The sequence below is a fragment of the Haemaphysalis longicornis genome, unplaced genomic scaffold (assembly GCF_048455015.1).
Source record: "Haemaphysalis longicornis isolate Haplotype H1 unplaced genomic scaffold, Haemaphysalis longicornis Haplotype H1 scaffold_2, whole genome shotgun sequence".
In the NCBI taxonomy this organism is placed as follows: Eukaryota; Metazoa; Arthropoda; class Arachnida; order Ixodida; family Ixodidae; genus Haemaphysalis; species Haemaphysalis longicornis.
This window is the reverse complement of record NW_027526295.1, coordinates 201,345,083-201,361,338: the sequence shown is the minus strand read 5'-3', so window position 1 is coordinate 201,361,338 and position 16,256 is coordinate 201,345,083. Positions and strand designations below refer to the sequence as shown.

Genomic DNA, 16,256 nt, shown 5'->3' with positions numbered 1-16,256 from the left:
CTATAAATGCCGATCTTTGACGTTCGTGCCTAAGTTCTTATAAATTCCTATAAATGCCTATTTTCCAAAATGGGCACCTACTGGGACACCATTTAGCCTCAAGTTTTGCTTTGGAGTGCAGTTTGAAATTGTTATTCATGTTCTGTCGGGTGTAACCAAGTCCTTGCAAGTGCGAAAAGTTGGGCGAGTTGGTAATACATTACATTTGTGGGACGCGCAAACTAACACGGGGACAAGAGCGCTTCATCTCGTCCATGTATTTGTTTTTGTCTCTTGTCCCCGTGTTAGTTTGCACTTCCCGCCAATGCAAGTCCTCTACTTCAACCTTCTTCGAGAAAAAAACAGCTAGCAGCAGTGAGACGGGACGATTTGTATTTCACTGCTGCGGTATCATTCAAGGTCACCATCCAATGAGGCTTATGTGACTTTCGCCTTAAAATAAACATGTGTTAAATATTTTGTGTGCCCGGCACCTAGTGCTGGAGCACAGTTTGAAATAAAAAACCTGGAGATGGTGTAGTTTGCTATTGCTTCCACAATTTTCACAGTGATTCTTAGAATACGCGCCATGTACTATCCAAGCAGATTTCTGCAGACGTGCAATCGCTTCCTCGTTTCTATTAGCATGCTCCAATCCAACTCTATTTTTAATGCAGCGATTTACAGGGTTCGCACAGGTCCTTGAAAACCTTGAAAACCCTTGAATTTAGAAGTGTCAATTTCAAGGCCTGGAAAGTCCTGGAATTTTTAAATGGTCCTTAAAAACCCTTGATTTTTCTGGAGAAAACCAATGGCCCTATATTTTCACAAAAATTTAAAGTGTTTGCCGTGAATTTTAGGTGTTAAAAATGTAAAGAAACATTGTAATAATCAAGTTTCAGTGTATTGCATGAAATTATGAGTTTGGTGGATTCTCATTATTACGAGGCAACATTGGGAGCAGCACTCTTAAATAGAATCCATGTCACAATACAATCCAGTGAAACCCGGGTTCTGTTCTCTATCTTGCATGTTCCATCTAGTCTGTGGACGGCCGCTCATTGCGTGTTTGCTGTGCCTCATACGCTCCATCTGCGTTTGCTTTTACGTGCAAATGGTGGACGTGTACATAGTTCATCCTGCCTTGCAGCAACACTTGCTGAGTTAATTTCAGCTGATACTTTTGCTGACAAAGCAAGAGATGCAGGCAACATTAATGAATGAAGTTTTGAAATCAAAAAGCCTCAGCAAAACACCAAGAAAATACAAAAATCTCTAAATACCAACTCTTAAATAAAAAATAAAGCTGGGGGAGCATTCAAGAACCTGTTAGTGCCTATCTAAATGTGCACTAATGTGCTTAGGTATTGGGCAATAACGAAATTTTGCATTGTGTTGAAAAAGTTATAAATAATCCCAGATAAAACATAACATGGGGACCTTGAAAATGTGTTTTCTGGTCCTTGAAAGTCCTTGAAAACCCTTGAATTTTTGCTTTTGAAGCCCGTACGAACCCTGGATTTAGCATTGAGCATTTGTTGAATGGTTGAACATTGAACAGTTGAGCATTTGTTAGCAGATCACTCCTGCATTGAAGAGCCATTGGCAAAACATCACTGCACAACTGCAATTTTTTACACTTTAAAATTCATACTCCCGACAGGCTCAAAAATATGCTTTGCCATCAAAATTGTGTTCAGCTGCTAAGCACCTTTTAAAAAATGCATTTCAAATGTGTGGAAGTTTGTTTGGCAGTTTTGGGACGTCTTGGCTGTACAATTCGGAGAATATTCATGAGAAATTTGCCAGAGTTGTACTTAATAGTGTTCCTGTAAAAACGTTAAATTCTAACAAATCATTGTCTGCCTTGCGTTTACTATTTGTATCTGTTTTTGTCGTGCTGTAATGTAATCGCGTCAGGCTGACACAAAGCAGTGATTTTTTAAATCAGTATTCGCAGCTCTTTATTCCTGGGCAAAATTATTTGCCCAGGGCAGCAACTGGGGCCTTCGAAAGGCTATACAGTCGAACACGGATATATCGAACACGGGTATATCGAATTATTGTCTATATCGAACTCATAAATTATCCCCTTGAAAATTCTGTGTAAAAGTATAGGAATTCGTACGTTTATATCGAACCGTATTTTTCCCGACATTGGGTATATCGAACGCCGCGCGAGTTGGAAGGTGCTCTTCGGCGGTCGCTGCACTCCCGGTTGAGGTTGAGGAGTATGGGGAGGAATGCGCGGGCATGGCGAAGACTGGCTCGCGGAACTAATCCCTTCTACCGGAACGAATTTGCGCTTTCCCAGTCGGGCCCCGCTACCGGCCGCCGTAGCGTTAGCGGATGGAGCCCGGCATGCTAAATCTCTCTAGGCACACGAGCCCGAACGCTCGAAAAATATGACAGTGCGAGGTAGGGATGCCCCGACTGCGCACGTCCTTTTTTTTTTTTCGGCTGCGTACGTTCCCCGGCTTGCCGAAAAAGAGTTCTCTCTCTCTGGGTCTGTCTTCCCCCGATGTCGTCTCGGGAAAGGGAAGAGGGAATGAAGGCGCTGGCGGCCTCCTCCTTCTTTTGCATTTTGCTGCTGTTGCTGCTGTTTGGCGAGTTGTCCCGCACCTTTCGGATATCACTGTTTCTCTCGGAGATGACCATCGCGAGCGCTTTGTTGGAGTCCGTTCAGAGAGCCTTGGATTGGTTGCCTTCAAAGTTCTTGTGGTACGTGCGCTGTTCTTCTTTTGCGTGCGTGTTGTGCGTGGTGTGCGAAGGCGCAGCGTGCTGCTGGAATTTTCTAGTTGTGCAGCCTTGAGAATATCGAGACCAGCGTATTTAATTTCATTTCCAGGACGAAGAAGCAGGCCAAGATGAGCGATTTTTTTTTTTCACGGAAATAAAGTGTCCTGTTGCGTCGTGAGTGCGGAATTAGTTGTCATTCTTTGGCGACGATCGGTAAGTGATCGTCCGCCATAGGCGAGGTCTCAAAGCCCATATTTTTTATATCGAATTTTTCATATATCGAACTAATTCGCGATCCCCTTGGAGTTCGATATATCCGTGTTCGACTGTATTCAAGTGTTGGTGCCTTTGTGCCAGCATAAACAATCAGATTTTTGGTTTTCCTGTCAAAGATAGAGGCCGCGAACGTCTTGGCTTGAAACTACTTGCATTCATGTAAAAATGTATTTTGCCTATATTTGCGATGCTGGGGGCCTAAAACATTTCTTTGCCTGCCTATTTTAGGCGCCTAAAATGTGCTTTTTTATTGCCTAGATATCGGCCTCAAGTGACGACGCTGTTTTCAAAGAACCAGCTATGGGCAGACACTACTGCAATTGCAGCAGCATGTTACTTAGGCTGTGTCACATTGGCTGCTTGAGTTGTAACAAATGATTGGCATTCACCTAACCATAAAGCGGCCAGGGTGACGTGTTATACTCTATATTATAGAAAATGTTCTATTTCTACAGAAACTAGACAAGAGGTTAGCAGGTACCATCTTGTCTTGTGCTAGTGATTGGCCATCTCAGATTTTTAAATAAGCATTTCTTAACCGAAATGCTTAACCTGAATGCTTATCCAGATTTCTGAGTCTTCTTCGCTGACATAAATGAGAAAATATGCTTTTTGGGAGGTTGTCCCGACTTCCTGATGTGCACAACTTCCTGATGTGCACACTCATGAGGCAGAAACGAGGCCCATTCAACATGTGAAGCACGTGATGACCCAATGAACCACCAGGCTGTGCATGCAAAATGTTTTAGACTAGTGCTTGTTGTTTCCTATAATGTTTCTTGTTTAGAGGAAGTGGAGTTTCGCGAATGCTTTCAATACGTTTGTTTGCTTTAAAGTTTCCAAGTTGAAGCTTCACTTCCATTTTGATGAGTAATTTTGCCACTGTTTTTTGCAGTCGACTACATCTATAATCTGGCATCACCTGCCTCTCCTCCCCACTACATGATGAACCCTGTCAAAACGATCAAGACAAACACCTTGGGAACCATCAACATGCTTGGTAAGGCTTCATCCAAACTGCTGACACAGAGGCCCGTATTTTGATCCAGTGGTGTGGATGTGACGTGGGAAGGAAAAATTCAAATACTATTCACTGGCCATTCTACTCTGTGAAGTTGGTGGTCCAGCCAAGCTGCTTGCGTTGGGTTTGGGGGCTGGGGGGTAACGTGGTGCTTCTCTGTCTGACTGTTGTGTCTGCAGTCAGGTCGTTATCCAACCGTAGTCTGTCGCAAACATTGCAGCTTTAGCCAAAATGGCTACCAAGAAACTCTCTGTAACCTGGGGTACGCGCCCTTGAATTCTTCCAAGTTGGCACCTTTGTGCTGGAGGCAGTTTGCAGCATTATCTGACTCGCAGTATGCATCGTCAGTTCTTGCTTGTCGCTTATGTGCCCCCTCGTGGGCCTGCCGTTGACTGTTGCACTCGCGGCGCTGTTATTCGGCCCCACTCGCATTGCATTTTTCTTTATTAGTGGGCTTCACTGGGCAACAGACAATGTGGGAAGGCCAGCTTACAAAGACCAAGCCTACTCCTAGCTCCTGAAAAAGTCAGCTTCACTTCTAAACACAAACGCATTACTGGGGAGACATTTTTTCACGGGCAATATAGCAGAGATGGCAAAATTACTTCTAAAAAGTAATTAAATTACATTATAAATTACAGGTGGCCAAAAGTAATGACATTACATTACTAGTATTAGTTTTCAAAAGTAATGAAATTACTTTAACAAAAATTGATCGCTCATACTCTACCAACTCAAACGCACTTATCCCAAAAATATTTGTTTATACACCAACTTATGTACAGTTTATTTACAGCGCTATACATTGATATGTTCGATATCTATTACATCTCAGAAGGAGCTGCGATTCAAGGTGTGAGCCCAAATCGCAGTGAGCTTGCTGCTTACTGGTGTAAGCAGCGGGTTTACACCAGTGACCAGTGTAACGAAGCCTTGAACACAATCTGCACGTTTTTGTTTAACCCGACTTACTGTCGCCATGGCATTCCGGAACGCATGAAAAGGGAACGAAGAGGCACGAGAAAGCAGGCAGAGCTCTCAACAAAGCGTTGTTTCCTTCGTGTTCGTAGAGTTTCAATGCCCAGAAACTCTCTGGGCATCGGAACTCTACGTGGTCAACTTTTCTCGACAGCTTTTAATGCCGTAAGAGGAGCGGACAGTCTATATTGTAGTCGGAAGTAATTGGGAAAGCAATGAGTAATTTCCATGAAATTATTGGCCAGAAGTAATTTATTACATTACTAAATTACAAACACTGAAAAGTAATTCATTACATTAATCATCACAGCAAAAGTAATTTAATTATGGCAATTTAATTACTGTAATTTCGTTACTGCCAAGTCTGCAATATCGGTAAGCTATTTTATATAGCAAAATATGAAGGCCTTAGGACCTTGTCAGTGTAAGCTTGGTCATTGTAAGCCGAACAAACTCACATCAATTGCATTAAAGCTGGCTTCACTCCTACACAGGAATGCATTATTGGGAATACATTTTTCCGGGAGCAGTATAAGCCATTTTATATCGAAATATAAAATAGGAAGGCTCTAGGGCTGGCTTTCCCGCATTGCATTTTATCATACAGGTGCCATAAAATCCTGCATCGTAGCCATAGACAGCTTCACTGTAAAAATTTACATTTATAGGAAGGGACAGTTTATGTGGAAATTAAAATAATGCCTGCTTGATTGTTAGCTTCTTTTTTATGTAGTTGAGCGGGACCTGAGCAAGATTTTCTACTAGAATGATCAGCTTCTTCAAAACTACGCTCAGACTGAAACTAAACCACCAAGTATAGCAACGCGTTAGTGGTGCAGAATAACCAAGAAGTGAAATTTTAGTATCGTAGACATAATTAAGGCCCCCAAGAAGCATGCCACTAATGGGAACTCGTCACGAAAGCCTGAACTAGGGTATTTGTTTATGTTGACACTAGATTAAATGTGGACTTGAGTCCTTCTGGAACTGATACTTAACTAAGAGGGACGGCTTGTGGCAAACCCAGGTTGGCCTTTTAATTGCTTGGATGTGTACTGTGTTTCCGCGTGCATCAAAGAAGCCAGGTTGTCTTAATATTTGCAGCCCATCATTGTGGCGCACATTGTGGTGCACATTGTGGTGCACATTGTGGTGCACATTGTGGTGCGGAGCTACAGATTGAATTCAAGGCTGGAACCTTTACTGGCACATTTTAAAGGGGCTGGCACCCTTCAACATACATGGAAATTAATCTTTTAAACTCTCATTTGTGGTTGTATTTGGCAGCTTACATTATTGAAGCATGCGTGTAAAATTATTCCTCGGTCAAGGATAATTTTTCTAAAAAAAAGTGTGCTAAAAATTTACGAAGAGTTCACTTGTAAGCATGTCATGGCTGCCATTGTCACTAAATTGAGTGATAGGGACTTTTAGAAGCAAACTAGACCTTTGAATGTACACTTGACCTATGAAAAGGTGTATGCATATTGGCTTAAAAAAGTCAGAACATGAGCATATGCCTTTAACTCTAATGCGATAATGTTATTACAGTAGTACAATGTTTATAACTCTGTTCAGCTTCCCTTTGAGCAAAACTTACTAAATGTTGTACAAAGCATCCAAAACAAATTGCGTGGCATTTTGATCACATCATGGATCCGTAAAAAGGGGCAACTAGAAGTTGTTATGCTTCTATTCCTTAACCTGGGCGCAGGGCTGGCAAGACGCGTCGGCGCTCGCCTGCTGATAACCTCCACGTCCGAAGTATACGGGGACCCTGAAGTGCACCCCCAAAATGAAGACTACTGGGGACACGTGAATCCTGTGGGACCCCGGTCCTGCTATGATGAAGGAAAGCGGGTCGCCGAGTCACTCTGCTATGCCTACGCCAAGCAGGCAAGTTTTAGCCCCTTGGGTGCAGCAAGCCGCCTTGTTGGGGCTACAAGGCATGGCTTCACACGGCAGAGAAATGGGAGGAAGGTTAACTGCTGACTGTCAACTAGAAAAGCTTCCCACATCTAGTGAAGGTTATGTGAGAGGGACATGGCTATGACTACTTCTGGCAGTTATCGAGACAGGTAGGAATCAAATGACATGAGCAATGGCAGCATTGACTTTAGCTTCAGAAGCAGATAGATAGAATGGGAGAAAGCTAAGGTGCAGTAGTCGTGAAGTAGCTGCGTTCATTCTGCACCTGACTGTTGTTATCATTTCGTGACATGCTGCTCTGGGTGGCTTCTTCCTTTTCCCACCACTTTTCTCCCCTTCAACCGGAAAGGGCTGTAAGCCACGCAGTTATCTCTAACCAAAAGCGTGGAGGTTTTTTTTTAAACATGCATTTGGGATTGAAATCTGTGGTCGTGTTTAAACTAGGCACAGGTGTGCTTTGCTGTACCTCAGCTTGCGGTAGTGCAACAGAGGTTTTGCAAGCAAGCTCATTAGGTGTAGAGTGCTTGGTCGTACAGCATTTACAGGTGATTAATTTTCGTGCTCAATGGTTGGACTGAGCTGTCAATGGGCCGTTGACTTACTACGAGCCTGCTGTTGCAATTATTCAGGGGAACTATATTCACTTTCCTGGCACACAAAAAAAAAAGATTACGTGCTTGTGTTTGAATATTGCATAGCATTAGGAAATGATAAGGAATGAGTGCCATTCACCAGGGGAAGTGTTCTCCTTTTCTTATGTCTGTCCAGCCTAGGGGGAAGACACATAGATTTCTGTGGAGTGCCACAGAGGTGGCCACTAGCACTGTTATGCCTTCATCAAGATGGGTTTGCTATCTTCTGCTTTTTCAGAATTGCTCTACAAATGAAGAAAAGGGCAGGCACTATGGTGTCCCATAGCACAGGGTCAAATGGCTGCCCAATTTACGTCCGCTCTAATAAAATTTTCACGTCTGCTTTATTGCCTAGTGCACACTCGCTTGCCCTAACACTGCAGGTCTGCACGTTTTGCTGCATTAGTTGTTAAGTCAGTTGTTGTGTATAGTAGTTGCAGTTACCCCAAATTTATAGGTGCCCAAGATTTGTACTAAATTCCTGGGATCTAAGTGAATTTATTGCAATATAATGTTGCAATTTCGCTATTACTAGTCCTGGCTAATGCTGATAATGTTCGTTCTGAACTATGGAAGTTGGTAAGTTTTTACGACTGATAGAAAACTATCTCACTTTTACTGCGTCAAAAGATGTTTAGCATCCGTTGAAATTGATTGAAGGCACTAAGCCGAGTCATGGACTTCTCTGCAATGTCATGACGTTTCAATTGTTCCTTCCTTTTTCTTCCCTTGCTAGGAAAAATTAGAAGTTCGGGTTGCTCGTGTGTTCAACACGTATGGGCCCCGTATGCACCTTAACGATGGCCGGGTGGTCAGTAATTTTATTCAACAAGCTCTGCAAGATGACCCCATTACAGTGAGTATTTTTTAACTCTTCATTTTGCTGAGTCACATTTTTTTGTTGTAGCTAAACACACCAGAATCACTGTGTAGTGCATCATGTTGTACATACACCAAGAAACATTCTATCCAGATATGCATTCAGCCATACTTGAGACATTTTCCAAATGATCAAATTGTATATCAAGCAATGTCCTTGTTTTAAGCATGTTGGAAGATATGCCACAGATTAGCTGACCAGCGGAAACAGCCAATACTTTCAGTGAAAGTTCTGTTCCTGGGCTAGTTAGTCGGTCACCAAGGGCAGAGTATAGCGTGTAAAATTAATACTCGATATTCAATCCTATTCCGCAGTCAACCAAGCTTGGGAAACATGCCACGGGAGTCAGGTCTGCGGCGGGTTCATTGTTCAAGGAGACAGACAAAGGAAACAGAGGATGACCAGGTTTATATTACAGGCAGTGTTTAGTGCATGTGCAACTAAGGCAATGCATACTGACTATCCATCGGCTAAACAGTGAAATGAGAGAGGCATACAGCGCTGCAGAGATTAGGACTCAGCTCACGAGTGGATTACTGCAGCAGAAAATTTGAGTGGAATACCAGCAGCTCCCAGAAGGCAGCCAGGGGGCTCGCAGGACGCCCGTGCAGGGTGTGTGTTGAGGTAAAAAAGGCCTGTTTAAAAGGCCTGTTTCTCAACTTCGGGCACTTCCCCCACCAAAGCGAACTTCACAAGGACAGGATGAATGGGGCATGTTGCTGTCACATGTGCACTGCAGCATGGTTGTACCAAGACATCACCGAGAGGAAGCTCACCATGCAGAGGCACGTTGCATGGCAGCATCTGTGTGGGAAAACTAGCTCGAATACGTCGGCTGGAATGTCGCGCTCACCATATTCGTCCAACCTAAGTTTCTCGTGTACCTGGACAAGAACTGACTGCGGGGGATCTAAAAAAATGAAAGGTTTCTTCATTTCTTGATCACACTCTTAGTCACCACATTGTACTGCCCATGCCAGCTTACTCTTAATTTCAGCCACTGGTGTTGCACCAGCAGGCCTGGTTGTCGCCCACTGACAGGCAGGCAGGTGGATCCAGGAGTCACTGCACCACCCAGCTCACATGAGTGTTGCTCAAGCAGTGGTGCACCTGTCATGACCCGTGGCTTTACTGTGGCCAGCTGCGCCAAATAGCTCCTTAGTGGTGTTCCTGTGTGTGGTGTTAGCAAGTCTCCGCAAGAAAAATTGCGCGCCTTTTACGACCTGATTTGGACCCCTAACTTACACGTCTCACTACTGTGATAAGCTTGTTCAGTAGCAAAAGCATACACCATTTCTAAGATACAAAATTGACCTAGTCAGCATGGCCCCTTTAAAGGGACGCCAAAGGGTGGAAAGAAGTTGGCCTGTATCGATAGATTTTGGAGCTGAGAACCTAAATACACTATTCTCACAACTCGCAGTTGTTTAATAAGGCAGAAAATGCAAGAAATGTTCAAACAGGTGTCGACGCTCGTACGCTTTTGGGTACTACGGTTTGTGATGTCACAAAGGTTGTGAACGGCGCGTGCTCATTGGAGAAGCGCGTATCAATGTTTTACTGAAATAACCAGTTCCTAGGTGGCTGAGCACATGAAAGAAATGTAAATCAAAACCTTCCATGAGCTAATCTAACTTGAAGAACCGCAGTTGAAGTCGTCGGCACTTGCCTTGCGTCCTTCCTTCTGTACTCGCCTTTCACGTTGTGCTGTCCTGTTGTCTCTGTTGATGCCATAGCAATTTTAATTGGAATCAGAACACCACTGGACCCTAGTATGGGATGTAAGCTAGGTCTGGCACAAAACAAAAGTTTTTTTTTTTTTTTGATCATTGTTTGTATGTAATCTGCTTCTATACTTGGTGAAGTCCTTGTCATGCAATCCAAAAGATGCAACGATTGGGAAGTTTTTGGTGTTGCTATCACACTGTTAATGTCAACAAAGCTCAACCTTACAATGTATTAAAGTAGCTTTTTGACCCCACCAACAATGTGGTGCAATGCTCGATGTTGCAGTTGCCCTACATGGCAGTTGCCCGATATTGCAGTTGCACAGCGGCAGCATTGCTACCACTGTGTTGGTATCAACAAAGCCCGATGCGATGAATTGTTCTAACCTGCAACATATTGGGTAGGAATCTTCATGCAAAAGCCAAGTTTTTTGGCAATTGTCAAACCCTGAAAGTGCAAACCCTGTACGTGAGAATGTCACAGTTCCCAAAATGCAAACGGTAAACAAAAGTAAAAGAAGAAACACACAGAGCAGGTTCTGGTCTGAGTGTTTTTCATGTCCATCGTTATGTGGTTAATACAGGCCTTCAATACCATCACTCAGTGCCAGGCCTCACAGAAATGAGACCTGGAAAAAAAGTGAAAAGTTGGATAAAAAGAAAAGGAACGTGAATGGATATATGATAGCAGTGAACCGCACGTGTGCAGATTGAAGCATCCGGTCCACATTTAGATGACTGCTTCATAGCTTCAGCGAGGAAGGCACCCTGTGCCTCCCATTGCAGTTCTCTGCATTTATGAGTTAGCACACTGAACACAGATTTTTGGAGTGCTTTAAGTGGCTGTCATGTGGAACTCATTCATGGAACAAAACAATTAAATGCTTATTCTATGGGCGCATTTACTGTTTTTGTCTGTAATACGAAGCAATGGTTTATTCCTTACTCCTGATTATCTCAAGCACTCACTTTCTCGTGCTGTAGTCTGAGTTCAGGCTTAAAAGCAAAGCCTACTCTCTGTTTCAAATCAGACTCGGGGTGGGGAGGAACCTAATATGGGGAAGGCAGGCAGTCATGTCGGAGAATGTTGTAAAGCTGGAAGGCATCATCCTCCCCTCTGCCAAACTTTGTAACAAGCTGGGTGTGGCGGTACTCACAAAACAGCTGTGCACTGACACTAAGTGCCATTCTCGCTTCCGCACGTCCTTGAAAGCACCGACTGATAAGTCATTCTTTACAAAGATGTTCAAGTATTTACTTTATTACCAGGAAGAAAAGACTGGACAAGGTAAAGTTGCGCCATTAAACATGAACCATCATCATCATCAACCGGACAAGGTAAAGGGCACAAATAGCAGCGCTGACTTGCGACTAAAGGCTTGATTGCAACACTTCGGTCAAATGTACTCGTAGTTGCAAATGAAAACCAAAAGTATACTGAAAGAAAACAGGTTATCAGCAGCAAGTGATGATGTATGCTATTATCTGGACACCATAAGCTCAATTTCACTTGCCAGTGGTGTGAAGGAAAGGGTGCTCATGCACTTGTAGCCAAACTTCGCTATTTTATTCAGCGTCAGAGACCTGTGTAAGGCAAAATGTGCTACTCTCAGCAGTAAATGCCCAGTGCGACCTGTTGGCTGCCAACGAGGAAAGGTGCCATTGAGACTTTGGCTCGTCGTGCATGCGTTTGTCATTCGTTGTGCCTTTCGTGCAGGTGCATGGCTCGGGCAAGCAGACGCGGTCGTTCCAGTATGTGAGTGACCTGGTGGACGGCCTGGTCAGCCTCATGCACGCCAACTACTCAAAGCCCATCAACCTGGGAAATCCTGAGGAGCACACCATCGAAGAGTTCGCTCGCATTGTCAAGAACCTCGTGGGTGAGCTAACTGCTCGTCCGTGGTCACTCATTCCTCACACACTGAAAAAAGAAGTCATTGTAAATAGATGCCTACTAGCCTTCTTTCCCCCACTGTCCTGTTCCTAAGGGGTTTTCTGACCATGTCAAGCCCCCTTTTCTGTGTATAGCATTTATAGTAGGGGTGTGCGAATATCAATTTTTTAATTTCGAAGCGAATTCGAATAATAAAAACAAAGTTCGAATCGAATCGAATATTTTTCGAATATTTTTCGAATACGAATACTTATTGTTTTTTGTAAAATTAATGTTTTCACCATCTAGAGACACAAAAACTGCAACTTTATTGCACAACAAATCACACGAAGTAAAATTAGGAATTACACAATACCATTCAGGGGTGAGACAGCTGCGCATATTGCGCCTTTCTGATACAGTTCCATTTTCCTGCGCCAAGCTGCTCCAAAAGCACGAAAATGGCGAAAATTGCGCCAAACTGCTCCAGAAGAGCCTCAACGGCACGGATTTTGATGCTCATGTCAGTTTCGGCGGGGACAAAAGCCTCCCGCATCCCGGTCACCGCTTTTATCGTCGGTCAATCGCAAACACAGTAATGACACAAATAGAAAGACTGAAATGAAGCACGCGATAGCTTCTAAAACTCGATTCCCTTTCCCTCCGGGTTCGCTGAAACGGCCTTCTCGATTAGGCATCGCTGCGGCAACAAACAAGGCCGCCACCTGATATGGCTGCTACCAACGCGCTCAGTGCGTATCGCCGATATTTTCCCTGGTCTATTTTACGATATCAGCTGGGTTCCAGTCTATTCATTCTATCTGTTGTGGCTCTGAACAGTGACGTTAACGCGGGGTTATGGTTTGAGATTGGTGCCAGATTACGGGAAGTTGGGCGGCTAGAAAAAAAGTTTATTGAAATGTAGGGCCTACGACTTCGGCGTGGTTTGTCCTTCAGTGCGAAACGCGGTGCGCGCGTCTATAATCGGGTTCGTGAAGTGAATTTTTCAGCTTGTTGTGCTGTTGTAAAATGCTGAGATGTTGCTGTGCTTCGAAGCGCGATCGCGAGCCTCGGGGATGGAACGGTCGACACGAAAGTTGCGAGCTGACTGCTGCGGCGCCGCGACCTGTTCAGGCAGCGCCCAATAGCTGCAGGACTACACGGTTGCCATAGAACGCGACTATAACACTTGATGTATGCAAAGTGAAATTTGATGCCAAAATCTAGGTGGCTAAACATTAACGCTACTCAAATGACCATAGGGTGAACCTGCGCCCCGGGGACTGAAACGGGTAGGCTGGTTGGGCTATGCGACCGTTAGCTCGAAGCTGCTCAACTGTTGCCGTGACTACAGTCGTTCGTACAACGCAGCCTGGGATTACAAAAATAATAATGTTAGCATTAAAACAGCAAAAAAACGCCACAATTGCGGAGCCCTTAAATTTGAGAAGAGTTTTAGCAGTCCGTCTGTTCCGTCGTGTACGTAGTTACCGTGCTCACCGGGACTCGTCTGAGCACTTGGGCATTCGTAGCCGTAGGGGGATTAGTTCCGCGAACCGTAACATTTTATTGTTCGTAACATTTTATTGTTGCGGAATAAATTTCAATTTCAACCTGCCTTGTCCGCGCCTCCTCGCCCTTCCGCGCGCGCAGGCGCAGACCGGTCCGGTAAACCCGGTAACAAAGTAATCAACAGAACAGACGGACTGCTAAAACTCTCTAATGTTAACGGCAGTTTTGTTGTCAGTGTTGCGTGCAGGCGCAACACAATATTACCAGTTAGGAAAAAGGTAGTGCAGTTAGTACTTTGCGGTACTCTTAAAACTCTTTCAGGTAAGGATTTTTGAGTGTTCTGTGCATTCAAAACTGATTGAAATGTGCACTTGACCCTGCAAATTGCAGAAATAATGATTTTTAAGCTCACAAGACGATTTAATTAATGTCCCTAACTGCTCCAAATCAAGATTCTTCTGCTCCAAAATCGAAATTTTGCTGCTCCGAAAACTGCTCCCAAATCTGTTTGGGCTGTCTCACCCCTGACCATTGCACTCAACAGGTTAAGGTCTGCACTCACTTAAATGTTAACATGGAGAAAGGTTAACTGCTCGACATGTTCGGGGAGCAGTGACAACCTCCTGCTCGTTACCACTTTACCAGATACCGAAAACAGCCGCTCACTTGAGACACTAGTAGCTGGCATGCCCGAGCCCGTGCACATTGCCGCGCGCTGATACAGTAAAATTTTGATGATACTAATCTCGCCGGACTGCGAAAAATATTCGTATCATCCGAAATTCGTATGAACCAACACAGACCAAAAAATTTAGCGCTGAAAAAAGTTTTCGTTTATTTCTTTTCCTACTTTCGCGTGAAGAAATTCGTGATTTTTTCTGCTTTTTTTAACCCCCGTGTCGCAAAGCAGTCCTTTCTGGAGCACGTAAAGCTTCGCGCTCGTCTCCTCACTCGCTGTGCCCAAGCTCGCTACACGCCGCAACAGCCAAGCGTGAACCGCATGGTGCGTTTTTGCACGCGATTCGCTCGCCTCAGCTCTGCGAGCGCTGTATTTTCACGCCCACATCGACGATTTCGCGCCCGCGGTAGCGCCTACCTCGGTCAGAAAATGACGCACGGCGCGCGCGGCAGAATGGAAGAGCCTGACTACTTGCGATGAGATCGAGACAGCCGGCTTGGCTCCGCCGGAGATGGTTAGGCTTCGTACCCCGGCAAATATTTTATGGGCGCTTTCACTAGCGGCGCGGATGATGTTTTATAGTACCGTTTTCGCATGCATTATCAGCTCCTTTACCGCACAAGCAACTTCGTGTCTCCCTTGAGACGCATTTTAAAGAGCGGTTAGAAGCGGTCGCTCGAGCGCCTGCGCCACTTCGCGGCTGGAGCCGACGCCATGTTGACGCCGCCGGCCGCGCCGCGCGCAGCGTGGGGGTGGTTTCGCGGCGGTGTCAGCGCGTTGGGCGTGCGCAGAGCGTCTTCGCGAGCAGAAAACAACAGCCCGGCCGTTTCTGGAGAAAGAGTGAAAAACAGGGGAGCGAGAGCCGTCACTTGCTCGTTCGGCAGTCAGGTGCCTCGCCGGCTCGTTCGTATATTCCGCCGGGCCGCGCAGGTCCGTTCGTAACAGCCGAAATTTTTCTCGTTGCAACGATGCAATTTCGCCGGGACTTTTCGGAAATTCGTATCATCCCGCCGGGACTTTTCGGAAATTCGTATCATCCCGAAATTCGCACCCCCAGAATCGTATCATCGAGAGTCCACTGTAAATAAACACCAATACAGACGCGCTCTGAATTTTTTTTTTTTTTTTTAGTTTCGGGTGGTTCGAATATTCGAACAATAAACGTGTCGTTCGAATCGAATCGAATACCAAAACATTCCAATCGAATATTCGAAGTTTCGGATATTCGCACACCCCTAATTTATAGGGTTCAATCCCAGTCTAGCAGCATGCTATGAGATGCCTCATTCTGATGGGCTTTCGAAAAAAAGATGTCAAGCAGTTTTATGTTATTACGGCTGCTACTGTTTTTACTAGGGAGTTAAGCTTAGAGCAATAGGGCTGCTGGCCATTTTTGTGTTGTGTTTGGCCAAAAACTTTCCTCTCAAAGTTTCTTTCCACTCACCTCCCCTTTTTTTAGATGCAGAGCATCTGATTCACTCGCCTTGTCCCTCCGGCGTCGTCGTCGTTGTTGTCGGCGTTGTCCACCCCTCTGCCATTCTCCTCGCCGCGCGAGCTGCGCTCTCCGCCGCTCACCCCCTCTCCTCTCCGATAACGAACACTCTCTCGCGAGGGGCATTGGATTGGAATTTGATTTGATTGGATTGGATTCAATTGGTTTGGCTTGGATTCGGTTGGATTGGATTTGGATTGGATTAAAGTGGATTGTGTTGGATTGTGTTGCGTCATAGCCGCGGCACGTTGCGTCATAGCCGCGGCAGACGCGCTGGGGCCGGCGCATGTGCAGTACTCTCTCTTCCGCGGTTTCCTCTCCTTCGGGCGCGCTGCGCATATAACCGGTGTGCCGTTCTCCGGCGAAGCAACATCCACGCTTGGCTCAAACACCTAGAGTCCACGCCGCTTTACAAGTACGCCAACGTCGTCATCGACTGGGACCAGCTTACGCAGTCCCCTCAACGTTATGCGCGCTATAAAACGCGTTCCCTTCGTCGCTCCGCCTATGCGTCGCATCTACACAGGGGTTCCCGCGAG

At 45.1% G+C, this 16,256-nt stretch overlaps 1 protein-coding gene across 4 annotated transcripts in view; it reads left to right on the top strand.

Annotated features, from left to right (window-relative positions):
• The window catches only part of Uxs (UDP-xylose synthase), a 54,108-nt gene that overhangs the window by 4,694 nt on the left and 33,158 nt on the right, over positions 1 to 16,256 (top strand). For all 4 annotated transcript variants that reach the window (XM_077699126.1, XM_077699127.1, XM_077699124.1 and 1 more), the window contains 4 exons: positions 3,890 to 3,994; positions 6,708 to 6,889; positions 8,291 to 8,410; positions 11,879 to 12,041. In XM_077699126.1, coding sequence (XP_077555252.1) covers positions 3,890 to 3,994; positions 6,708 to 6,889; positions 8,291 to 8,410; positions 11,879 to 12,041 — 570 coding nt within the window. The remainder of the gene's footprint in view (positions 1 to 3,889; positions 3,995 to 6,707; positions 6,890 to 8,290; positions 8,411 to 11,878; positions 12,042 to 16,256) is intronic.